The sequence below is a fragment of the Semicossyphus pulcher genome, unplaced genomic scaffold (assembly GCF_022749685.1).
Source record: "Semicossyphus pulcher isolate SPU_LCO1_2020_fin unplaced genomic scaffold, fSemPul1.0.p SCAF_15, whole genome shotgun sequence".
Lineage (NCBI taxonomy): Eukaryota > Metazoa > Chordata > Actinopteri > Labriformes > Labridae > Semicossyphus > Semicossyphus pulcher.
In genome coordinates, this window is record NW_027211659.1 from 19,279,840 (window position 1) to 19,293,387 (window position 13,548).

Here is a 13,548-nt window from a genome sequence, read left to right on the forward strand (position 1 = left end):
AACTGCTTCTTTACAAAGTCTCTAACCTGGAAGAAACGAAAAAGGTGGGAGTTTGGTAAGTTATATTTGGAGGAGAGTTCAGTGAAGGAGGAGAAGATTCCTTCTTTGTAAAAGTCTTTGACAGCAGTGATACCACGATTGTGCCAGGTTTTGAATGTAGGGTCCGTGCTCGAAGGTGTAAACACATGGTTTTTAAGTAGAGGGGTCAGAGCGGGGGGGGCCCTGTAAGCCCAAGTTTTTCCTGAGCTGGCCCCATATTTTTAGTGAGGATGACACAATTGCATTTCCACTCTCAAGTTTTAAAGGGAGGGGGAGTGAAGAGCATAAGGCGAAGTGCAGTGAGAAGTGTTGGGTTGCCATCTCCAGGTTCACCCAGGCCGGAAGGGAATCGGATCCATCACTCATCCAGTAAAGGAGTTTTTGCACATTAGCCGCCCAATTGTATCGCCTAAAATTAGGTAGCGCTAGACCTCCATCACGCCTGGAAGATTGTAAAACTGACTTACGGATTCGAGCCGGTTTGACTCCCCATAAAAATTTTGATATTAATTTGTCTAGTTTATCAAAGAATGATTTAGTAATGAGTATGGGGATATGCTGAAAGAGATAAAGAAATTTTGGAAGGACGATCATCTTAATTAAATTGACCCGACCAACGAGGGACAGTGGTAAAACGGACCAGCGGTCAAAGTCCCTCTCAGACCTTTCAACCAGAGGTACAAAGTTTGCACGGAGCATATCAGACATGGAAGGAGTAATGAAAACAACCAAATAACGAACCCCGTTCTCAGCCCATTTAAATGGCGCTAAAGAACGTGGGAGCTGTTTAGCTAGTGAGTTAATTGGAAACAACTCGCTCTTTTGATAATTGAGTTTGTAGCCAGAAAATGCACCGAACCGTTCCAAGATATCAAGGACCACCGGAAGAGAGTTAACTGGATCAGATATGTACAAGAGCAGATCGTCCGCGTATAGCGAGACCTTGTGTAGCGTGTTAAACCGGGTGATACCTTTAAAGCCCTCCTCTGCGCGCAACCAGAGAGCAAGGGGTTCTATCGCGATGGCAAATAAGTGCGGCGACAATGGACATCCCTGTCTAGTACCTCTTCCGAGGGGGGGGTAATCTGTTGTAATCTCTTTGCACCGACGCTACCGGGGATGAATACAATAGTCTGACCCAGAGAATGAAGTCCTTGCTAAGACCAAACTTTGCCATTACTTCAAATAGGTATTTCCATTCAATCCGGTCGAAAGCTTTTTCGGCATCGAGGGAAATCACTATCTCAGGGCTTGATGAATGGATGATATTTAAAAGACGTTGGGTATTGTAAGAAGACTGCTGGCCTGACATAAAACCTGTTTGGTCCAGTGAGATGATGGAGGGCATTACTCGCTGGAGGCGGAGGGCAAGAACTTTGGAGAGAATTTTTAGATCTACATTTAGGAGCGAAATTGGTCTGTAGCTACTACAGAGCAGGGGATATTTTTCTTTTTTTAAGATGAGAGAGATAGTGGCCCTCGACAAGGTTTCTGGAAGACGGTGATGTAAAAACGCTTCATTGTACATGTCTCTTAACACTGGAGCAAGAACAACCAGAGAAGGTCTTAAAATATTCTGCACTGAAGCCATCCGGGCCAGGCGACTTACTGCTCTGCATAGATTTGATGGCTTCTTGAATCTCCGCAACAGTAATGGGCCCGCCGAGGTCCTTCGCAGCTTCAATGTCTATTTGGGGGAAGGCCATATTATCAAACAAATCATTTAAAGGAGGGGGGGCAGTCCGAAGTCTATAAATTAGTATAGAATGAGGCAAATGTTTCATTGATATTGGTAGGATCGGTATAAGTCTCTCCCATGCTAGAACGGATAGTTGGAATTAGTCTCGAGGACGCCTCCGCTCTGACCCGCTGGGCTAGGAGCTTCCCAGCCTTATCACCAGACTCAAAAAAGCGTTGTCTGGATCTAAGTATTTGTAATTTGGCTTTATTGACCGATGCAAGGTCAAGGTCTGTTTGTAGCCTAAGGCGTTCGTTGTACAGGGTAGGGTCAGGTTTTGAAGCATATTTATCATCTATATCTTTAATATTTTGTAGTAGGTCAGTAATGTGGGCAGTTTCGGTCCTATTCAGATTTGAAACAAAAGAAATGAGTTGGCCTCTGATGTAGGCTTTAGACGCCTCCCACAGCGTTCCTCTTCCTATGTCTGGCGAGTCATTCAGTTCAAAGAATAGTTTAATTTGGTCGTGCAGGAACTGCTTGTAGTGGTCCTCTGCCAGTAAAACAGAGTTGAATCGCCATTCTTTAAAGGGTCTGTTTTGAGTGTGCATGAAGAGATCGACTGACGTCAGAGCATGATCTGAAATTACAATACTATGATAATCGCATGAGTTGATTTTGGGGAGTAGTCTATTGTCTAGTAGGAAGAAGTCTATACAAGTGTAAGTGTGATGTACATGGGAGAAGAACGAGAAAAGTTTAGCAGTAGGAAATTTATACCTCCATGGGTCTGTAAGTCCCAGCTGTTTGGTGAAAGTACTCAGCGCCTAAGCAGATTTGGACAGAGGAAGTGGTTTGTTGGACGATCTATCCAGTATAGGGACTTGGATCAGATTAAAATCTCCACCCGTAATGATATGATGATTTTCAATGTTCGGAAAAGATGTAAATAATTTTGTCATGAACGAACTGTCATCCCAGTTGGGACCGTGGAGACTGGCGAGTATAACTGGAGAGTTTTGTAGTTTGCTGGAAACAAACAAAACGACCAGCTGGGGGTTCTATGGTTTGGTCAAGTTCAAACAGAACATTTTTACGAATCAGGATAGCTGTGCCCCTGTCCCTCTCACTGAATTTCGAGTGGAATATGTGGCTGATCCAGCCTCTTTTTAATCGTTGTATCTCTCTGTGGCGAAGATGGGTCTCTTGAATGAAGAATATATCTCCTTTGAGATGTTGCATATGAGTCATTATCCTGTCAATTTTGGTAGCGCGGCCTAACCCCCTCACGTTCCATGAGATAAATCTAAGTGTGTTACTGGTGTTGTTAGTCATACCATGTCATGTCCAGACAGGTGAGCAGGGTGGGCTGTATTACTGCAAGCAGGTAGGGGAAAAGACAGATGTGGGGTATCTGGCAGCTGCAGAAAGCAATGATGGGGGAGAAGGGGGGGGGGGGCAAGACAGGGAAGAGAGAAAAAACAAACAATCAAACAAACAAAAAAAAAAACGAGGAAATACAGACAAACCCACAGACACACACACACACACACACACACACACACACACACACTCTCTCACACACATATAAACAGTAAACAACAATGTCACGTATGGGGAACGACGTGAACATTTACTTAACCTTAAAACCTGACCTGAAAACCCAAATGTCCAAATCGAATCGTATGTGTCCATTTCACAGCAGAGCACTGTCCTCGTGTCTGCATGGATGTCTTCACTTGACTTCCAGCATTTCCACCTCCCAAAATAACAGTTCAGTTCAAAACCAAAACAGTTTTTAAGTGCACCCAAAGTGAGAACATAACAACTCCACAAACACGGTGCACGATGTCCTGAGCACTCATTAAGAAAAGAAAAAAGAAAAAGAAAAACAAAAGGAATAGTATTACTTATTGAATAGATAGTAATACTGATAGTGACGTCAACGACAGGCTAAATTAGAATTTTGGCATAATATATAAAATGAAAAAGTTATAAAAGGAAGCAGAGTAAACAAAGATTTAAAACATAACTAGGCACATTAAGTAAACTTGGATTATGTGCACTTTTGTCAGGCCTGTTTATCAGTCTGCAAGGCTAATGCTTGCAGTGTGGCCCCTGGATTAAAATCTAGCCTAGCACTAGCCGTGATTAGCGGCTACAAACAAACAGCCGAGCTGAAGTTATCCGGTCTCGTAATGTAGAGTAGTCAGCATTTAATATCGTATCAAAACAGTCATACCAAATGAAATCAGTCATCCGTAGTGCCCGGGCTGCGCCGATGGTAGGATTAGATGAAATCCTGGGCTTCTCTAAGAGATGCGAGCCGCTGTCTTCTCCCTTCTTTGGTCATGATGAGTAGCTTAGCCGGGTAGTGGAGGGCTGGTTTGAGGCCGAGGTTGTAGAGCTCTTTCATGACGTCCCGGTACACGGACCAATGCTCCAATATTTCCGGGCAGTAGTCCTGGAAAACGTGGATTATACTTTAGTTTGCCTCTTTCGAGCTTCTCGCACCACCAGTTCCCGAATCTGAAATCTGTGAAAGCATATCACGACTGCTCTGGGTCTCTCACTGGGGCCTGGCTTAGCTGTTAGCGAGCAGTGAGCTCGGTCCAGCTCCGGGGCTGATGTTAACAACTGTTCACCAAAGACTTCAACCAGAAGTTTAGAAGAGAAGGCTGTTCAATGTTTTCAGGGAGGCCAACAATTCTTATGTTATTACGGCGATACCTACTTTCCAAATCTATGAGTTTGGCTTTTAGCTTAGCATTCTCTTCGGCCACCGTTGTTAGCTTTGTGTCCATATCCAGCACTTCCTGGCTGGTCGTGTTGGCAGATAACTCCAGCGAAGTTGGTGGTCCAAAAGTGTGGACTGGATGTTATCCAGCCTTTCCTCGAGTTTGGAGAAAGCAGCCTTAAACTCTGACAAGAGGGAAGTCTTATGGTCCGCTAGCATTGTTGTTAGCGTAGCCATAACAGCGCTAGCCGCCGAGTCTTCTCTCTTTTGTTCCTCTTTCTTTGATCTGTTGGACATGTTTTTCGCGCGAGGAGTTGCTATTGCTTGGAAATGAGTGTCAGCAGCAGTTTTTAACTTTCAGTAGAACTATACAGAAACGTAGGAATAGACGAGGTGGGAGCATGGAAAAGTGTGACTACTCCATCTCGTAGTCAACCAGAAGAGACCATTTTTCTACTTTAATTATGGCTTTCTTTACGTTTTCTATCACATGTGACACATTTCTTCCCCTCATCCATATGGCCCCATCATCTGCATATAATGCAGATTTAATGCAAAAATCTTTCGAGATATCTGTTCCAACCTTAACTCTTATTTTCCTATCAGTCAAAAAATCCATTATCCAGTTCCAGTTATCCATCCTCCCACCAACACCCATTTGCTTTAGCTTAATAAGCAACCCCTCCCTCCACATTGAATCATATGCCTTTTCAATGTCAAAAAACACAATTGCCATTAACTCTTTCATTTTCAGTGTCTTTTCAACCTCATTACTAACTCTGACTAGAGCATCCACTGTGGATCGACCTTTCCAAAATCCACACTGATAGTTACTAATCATCCCTTTCTGTTCTAATATATATGTCAATCTGTTAACTATTATTTTCTCCATCCACTTACACATGTGAGATGTCAGGTCTATGGGTCTATAATTATTAGGATTAGTAGGATCCTTCCCTGGCTTGTTGAATGGTAATATGATTGCTCTTTTCCAACAGCTTGGTATGACCCCATCTCTCCAGATTTTATTAAAGAGTTCTAATATTTTGTTCAATGATGCATCTAGGAGCTGCCGGAACATGGCATAACATAACTGATCCTCTCCTGGGGCTGTATATCCAGTACCTTTTAAGGCTATTTTAAATTCTTCCATTGTTAGCTCGGTATCTAGTGTTGATGTAAAGACTTTCCTCTTCTCCCTAACATCTACATTCTCTCTGAGAACCCCCTCCTTTTGCTGTCTATGAGGGATGTCAAGATGCTCACCACTATGCACGGCTGCAAATGCCTTGCCTAGCATATCTGCCTTATCTTTATTTAACACAACTATGTTTTGTCCACTAATCAGTGCTGGCATTTTAATTGACTTCCTTTTCCCACTCATTTGCTTAAACATGGACCAAACATCTTTCAATTTAACTTCTCTACCTATGGTTGAGCAGAATTCTCTCCAAGCCCTCTTTTTTGTTTCTTTAATTGTTCTACGAGCCACTGCCCTTTTCCTTTGATAATCTATAAGATTCTCAGGTGTCATAATTTTCCGTAGCTCTCTGAAAGCCTTGTTTCGTTCTTTAATAACTTTGTTGCACTCCTCACTCCACCAAGGAACCACCTTGTTATCCCCCTTAGTTGTTCTTTTTGGGATACTCTGATTTGCAGCATTTAAAATGTTGTTCAGTTATTTGACTCGTACATTCCTCTACGCTACCCTCTATTGTTATCAGGTATGCTGTCTCCTCACTACATGTCTTATATTTCTGCCAGTCAGCTTTATTAAAACACCATCTTGTAAATGTGCGACCCTCCTCTTTGTATACATTTTTATTTATGATAGTGACTACCTGGGAAATGATCACTACCTAGAGTATAGGTACCCCCTGCCCGCCTCAGCACCATGGGGGCCAGAGCTTTCAGCCGCTCTGCTCCCCAGCTCTGGAATTCTCTACCACCTGACCTCCGAAACTGCACCACCCTCCCCATCTTTAAATCGAATCTCAAAACTCATCTGTTCCGCTTCACCTACTCTCCCCAACTCTAAGCACTGTCCCTCACCCACTCTTAATGTATTTTATCTGGTTTGTTTTACTCTTGTTGGTGTTTTTACTCTTGTTTGTGTTTTTTGTACAGCGACCTTGAGTGTCCTGAAAGGCGCTTATAAATAAAATGTATTATTATTATAGTCCCCTTTGACAGACCATTCACAAGCATTTGCTAAATTATCTGACACCAGTTTAATATCTATACAGGATACTGTGTTTCCATTTACATTAATTTGTGTACCCTGTCCATCATTAAGGCAGACTAATGTAATCCATCATATCCTCAACAACATTCCCATTACTGTCAGTGTGATTGCTGCCCCTTAAGCTGTTATGCGCATTAAAATCCCCACACCATATTTCCCTTCTATATTCTGTCCCTGCTGTTTCCTTTAACATGTCGCTGGTTAGGTTTTATACAGGTTATAAAAATTGATAACCTTAATGTTACCATCTTTCTCCGAACTACAGAGCTCAACAATAACACACTCTACCTCTTCAGGGGAAGAAAATCTCCCGATATGACAGCCCGTCTTTGATGAATGTGGCACATCCCCCTCCACTGTGCTTATTTCCTCTGTCATGCCTTATTGAGCTGAACCCAGGGATTATACAATCTAAATGAGGACGCAACCAGGTTTCCTGCACACAGATCACACCAGGAACTACTTCTAGCTCATAAATATACTTTTTAAGTTCATGACCATTGGCTATGAGCCTAGCGTTCCACTGGAGTATGTGCAAAACCATGATTAATACTTTAATCCTCATCTTAAATCTTCTACTCCAGTTGTTGTCAGCAGATCATGAATGTGATCTGCTTAAATGTCTTTCATGTCAAGGAACTTTCCAGCTGCCTCCACTATCGTCTTAATTTTATCATTTTTCTTTGTCGTCTGTGCAGCGACATTCATGGTATGGCAGATAAAAGCCACAAAGTTCCCTTTCTTTACTGTCATTATTCTATCATCAATTTTGCATTTGTGTGTACAGGCACTGGTCATGGGAGCAGGATCCATACGGATCTGGGCCTGATTTTCTTGTGCATTAATTTCCTTCTGCTCTGTATTTCTTTGAATCCTTTCCCTGTCATTTCTGTTATTTACTCCCTCTCCTCTTACTTTCCTTAAAGCGTCAGCATATGAGACTTTTTCCATTGTTTTGATTCTTTGGGCTTTTCTGGCTTCTTTCTGCAATACACAGCCTACAAATGCAGCACTGTATTCACTCCCGCAGTTACAGCATTTCACCTTAGCATCTTTCCACATTTTCCATACACATGCTAACCTCCACACCTTAAGCATCTTAGATTTCCTTTACATTGTTTGGCAGTGTGCCCCATTCTTTGGCATGCATAGCACCTAAGTGGTTTGGGGATGTATTCCTTTACAGTGTAGTTCATGTATCCCACCTGTACTGATTTAGGGAGAGATTTCTCAAACAGTAGAATTACTAATGTGTATCTTTTAGAACTCCATCTCGTTTGCTCTTAATCCTGGTGGCCTCAATTGCTTTTGCCTCCTTCAACTTCGTTCTTTACGTCTTCCATTGACATTCTCAGGCGTATTCCTGAGATATCTCCTCTCAGCTTAGCTAATGTCCCAGGGACATAAGCTTTCATTCTCTCCCCTAACTGTTATGTCATCTGGAGAATCTTCTCCTGTTGCTGTTGCTTAACTACATGTATTAGCACTCATTTGTTGCTCATAAACCTTGCAAACTTGATTTTCCCGATTTCATCCTCAATTGTCAGTTTGATCAGGTGATAGTGTACACCATCACGATTAAAATCAATCATTACTTTCCATTCATACGTCTGTATTTGATTCATTTGCATTCCCATTCTCGGGCTATCCCTTAATTTCTTGTAAGTACAAGGCCAAGCCTCACTCTCATTAGACCTACTTCTCGCTCTCTCCCGTCTTTCTCTATGCGCCCTTTTCAGCCTCACAGACCGAGGCAACATCCACTCCATTTCCCTGTCACTATAACCATCAGAAGTAGTAGACATGATGCTACAGTCAAAGTACAGTTTATGCAATCCGCCAAACAATTTTCAGTCCTAGCGCTCGTCACTCTCGTGTCTCCGTCTGATCTATTGCGCATGCCCAAGTGACTCCTTCTTTTTCTTCGGTTGCAAGCAGTTTCCAGGGCATTACCGCCACCTCCTGTCAGTGGCGCAGATTTGAGTGGGGCATTCAGGGACACTCAGAGATTCTGGTGTCAGACGCAAACCCATTGGAAAATTGGATTTAATGTGATTACTTTACTTTCTTAAGCATTTAAACCTTCGAAACACAATTCACTCTCAGCCTCAGTAAATAATTTAAACCCATTTAACCTGTTTAAGACTTAAAAGTCTTATATGAAATTATGAGGAGAATTGTTGCTGGTCTGGATTGAAGAGGATTTAACAATTAATTACTTTGGCTTATTTTATTAAAAATTGCTCAAAAAACTTTATTCAAAAGAAATAAAAGGCAGAAATAAGTAAAATGCAAGCAGAAATGTCCTTACAGAGTAGTATATTGAAATGTAAAAAGGGATCTTTGTGTTTGGTTCTGTTAAACTGAAAGAGAGAAGAAAAGAGAGAGAGACGGAAAAGGTTGAGGATGAGATGAAAATAATGGAGGTGGAAAGGGAGTGAAAAAGAGACACAGAGCAGTATTTGTTGTGTAGAGAGTGAGACCCTTACTATATTTATAACTTCCTTGTAATAAAAGCTAACCCATTAGGTAGCCTATTATACGATTATTGATTATTTAATGATGTGTGTATGTGTGTGTGTGTGTGTGTGTGTGTGTGCGCTCGCGCATTTACTTACATATAAATGCACAGACATTTACTTACCTATAAATGCACAGACATTTACTTACATAGCTACATATTGATTTATAGTTTTGTGTGCCATTCAAACATTGTCCTTTTTATGTTTTCTTATCTAAAGTATCATGGCTGCTAGGAGGCCAGCTAGGATTCCTGAGGACCTTGCCCGACAAATGATCCTGGACGGATGGGATGAAGAGCCCATCGGAGGGTTTGACTCAGGATCTGAAATCTCAGATGTAGAGGACCCAGACTATTGTCCACCTGGAGATGTCAGGCCACCTAGAGATGTCAGGCCGCCTGGAAATCAACCTCCCCCCACTGAAGATCAGTCAGACACAGAGGAAGAGGAAAAGGATATTGTGTCCAACAGAATGAGCCACAAGGGCTCTTACCGGGCAGAGTTACCTCCTAGCCAGGCTAAAACACCAAGCCACAATATTCGGAGAAGTCGGTCAGGGCCTGCACCTGGGTTTAGACTGTCTCCCCAATAGATGCATGGAAGCTGTTTATCACTGATAATACCTGATTGATTGATTGTTTTGTGATAAAATGTGAATAAAAAGTAATAAATGAACATGTCAAAAATGAAATCACTCTTTTGTTGACCAAAATATAATGAAAATCATCATCTTTAACCAAAATTAAAGACATTTCTTAAGTTTATTGCAAAAACGCATTGATTCTAATTGGGGTCATTTTTGACCCCACTCATGGAAGAGTGTAGGTATTGGTAGGTCATGAATCCAAGGGTTAAAGGAAAGAATCTTTGCGAATATCATACCAGTTATAAAACAGGGGGACGCACAATTCTTCGCTGCTAAAGATATAAATAGTATATTCCAACAATATTAAGTTATACACATCTTCCATATCTCCTAACACCACACAAGAAGATATAGAACAGTTTCTCCATAATAAAGACATACCCAAGCTCCAACCTCAGGCAGCTGGACTGGAATCCCCCATAACCGAGGCGGAAATAAGGAAGGCAATTTCTTCAATGAAAAATGGGAAGTCACCGGGTTATGACGGACTACCAGCAGAATATTATAAAGCCTTTGCAGCTTATACCAGTATTACGCAGGGTATATCAAGAGATGTTTGATAAGGGTCGTGTAGCTCCAACTTTTAATGAAGCCGTAATCTCAGTGATTCCAAAACAGGTAAAGACGCAGCAGATCCCTCCAATTTTAGACCTATAAGTCTGCTTAATCTTGATTGTAAGATTCTTACAAAAATTTTAGCAACACATTTACAATTGGTTTTACCAAGTATCATTCACCCCAATCAGGTTGGTTTCATGAAAAATAGAACTTCAACTGATAATGTTAGACTCCTGTAACACTTAATGTGGCTGAGTCAATCCCAAAATGTTCCTGTAACGTCCATTTCTTTGGACGCAGAGAAGGCCTTTGATAGGGTGGAGTGGCAATTTCTGTTCTCCACCCTATCTCATTTCGGCTTCAACTCTAACTTCATTAAATGGATAAAAATGTTGTACAAAGAACCTAAGGCAGCAGTGATGACAAATGGAATAATCTTTCCTTTCTTTAATCTGACCCGGGGAACTCGACAGGGGTGTTCATTGAGCTCATCATTGTTCATCATCTTTTTAGAGGTTTTAGCAGTGTCTGTTAGAGCAGACTCTGGAATAAGAGGAGTAAGGGTAGGAGACAATGAACATAAACTATTATTATACGCTGATGATATTTTAACAGTAGTAGCCGAGCCTTTAACCTCACTGCCACATCTGATGGACACTATACAATCCTTTTCAAAAATGTCAGGCTATTCCATCAACTGGAGCAAATCTGAGACAATGCCACTCTCCAAGTCATGTATTCCATCTATGGTGGAGAAGTTCAATTTTAGGTAGGTACGAGAGGGGATAAAATATCTTGGCTTCAAACTTTCTGAGGATATAGACAAAATAGTAGCACTAAACTTTAACTCCTTACTTCAAAAGATAAAAACAAACCAAGATAAGTGGGGAAAATTAAAACTAACATTGTGGGGAAAAATTAATGTTATAAAAATGATAGTTGCCCCACAGTTCAGTTACGTGGCAACGATGCTACCAATTAAGATACCATCCACCACTTTTAGACAACTAGATGATGTAATAAAACAATTCCTATGGGGTGGGGAAAGACCACGAATTAAACTTAGAAAGTTATGTGCACATAAAGAGAAGGAAGGGCTGGGCCTCCCAGATCTTAGATTGTATTATTAAGCTTTTGCGATGGCCAAAATAGCAAGGTACTGGCAAGCTACAGAGGATAAAGTAGGTTGGATGGAGGTAGAAAAGGAGATTTGCTTGCCTTTCCAACTGTGGAAACAGAATTTATGGCTTTAATTCTGTATTTGTTAACATCTTAAATAATTATGGTTTTCTTCACAATTCGTTCCACCTTTCTACTTTTAGTTAAATTGTCTCAACAAATTGTAACTTCAGAGCTGAACAACATCAGAGTGTATTCTTTTTCTTTCCTGCTATCAAATCAGTGTTAATCAAGGTTTTGATGTTTCCAAAGGAACCCCTGTGATTAACTTCCTTCTATACATTTGTTTAGCCATCAGGCTGTGAGTTGTTCACCCCTAAGACCACTGTATGAGCCTCGAGAAGCTAGCTTGAACCCTCTTGTTAGTTTGGTCCCCCAGGCACCCCCCTCTGAGAATGACACCGTAGCTTCTTTCATCTTGGTTGTGTATTGCCCTTTGTTGCTCGATCTCAATTAGCATAGCCCTTTTGGTTAGCCCTTAGTTTACTGTGACCCAAGATATATAATCCGGACTCTAGTCAGAGAGGTTTTCTACAACTTGCTGTGATGATCTCTCTCCACTGCGCAGTGAATAAAACTCATCTGAACCAGCCACTGAATCGGACCTGAAGATTATTAATTTCTTATACACAACCCATAGAGGTATTATCACAAAAAAGGTCTAATCATTGTGGTATATATAGCGGTGTGTGAGCGTATTGCGTCAGGTGAGCGTATTGCGTCATTTCCTGTTTTCTCGCTGCTACTGTGTTGTTTTGTGCTGTTTGTAGCTGCTGCTAGAGCTCGAGCTAAATCGATTAATCTGCTGTAATTATCATCACTGTGGTTATTCAGCTGCTGTGTACTTAAACAGACACTAGTTTTCATCAAGCACTCTCGTTGTTGCATTAGCGTCATATCTGCTAAACCCTTAACTTTATACTCGCTTAGCCGTTAGCTTAGCAGCTAGCTTAATCAATTGAAACGTCTTCTCCTTCTCCCTCCTGCTCTCCTGATCTGCCCTGTTCGGTGTGTCAGATGTTTAGCTCTACCTCGACCTCCTTTACGGATAAGGGTACTTGTATGAAATGTAGTATTTTTGGAGCTATGGAGGTGAGGATCACGGAATTAGAGACGCGGCTCCGCACCTTGGAAAAACAAGCATCGCTAGCTGCTGTAGTCAGCAGCAAGCCCCCAGGGCCAGTAGCCGGTGCAGGCCGACCTAGCGTAGCTTCTCCCCTGGCAACTCCCGAGCAGCCGGGATGCAGTGGCTGGGTTACTATCAGAGGGAAGCATAGCCGCAAGACGAAGCACACGGTTTACCACCAACCACTTCACGTTTCGAACAAGTTTTCCCCACTCAGCGACACACCCGCTGAGAAACCAACTCTGGTTATTGGCAGCTCCATAGTCAGAAACGTGAAGTTAGTGAAGCCAGCGGCCATAGTGAAATGTATTCCTGGGGCCAGAGCGGGCGACATCGAGTCAAATTTAAAACTGCTGAAAAAGGATAATCGTAAATTTGATAAGATTGTAATTCATGTCGGCGTTAATGACTCCCGGTTACGCCAATCGGAAGTCACTAAAATTAATGTTGAGTCGGTGTGTGAATTTGCAAAGTAGATGTCGGACTCCGTAGTTTTCTCTGGACCCCTGCCCAATCTGACGAGTGATGACATGTATAGCCGCATGTCATCATTCAACCGCTGGCTGTCGAGGTGGTGCCCAGCAAACGATGTGGGCTTCATAGATAAATGGCAGACATTCTGGGGAAAGCCTGGTCTTATCAGAAGAGACGGCATTCATCCCACTTTGGATGGTGCAGCTCTTTTGTCTCGTAATATGGCTAAGTTTGTTAGTCGTAAAACCTGACAAACCAGAGTTGAGACCAGGAGGCAGAGCTGTAGTCCTACACACTCCTCTGAGCTTCCCTGTGAGCAGTTTCCCAGCCACAATGTTAATGTT

The 13,548-nt window shown here is 42.0% G+C and overlaps 1 protein-coding gene across 1 annotated transcript in view; it reads left to right on the forward strand.

Moving 5' to 3' along the window:
• LOC138592806 (forkhead box protein D2-like) overlaps positions 1 to 9,888 on the forward strand; it is a 55,908-nt gene extending 46,020 nt beyond the window's left edge. Inside the window, exon 3 of the mRNA XM_069663681.1 lies at positions 9,441 to 9,888. Within this exon, the coding sequence (XP_069519782.1) occupies positions 9,441 to 9,813 (373 nt within the window). The 3' untranslated portion in view covers positions 9,814 to 9,888. The remainder of the gene's footprint in view (positions 1 to 9,440) is intronic.
• Positions 9,889 to 13,548: the final 3,660 nt, after the last annotated feature.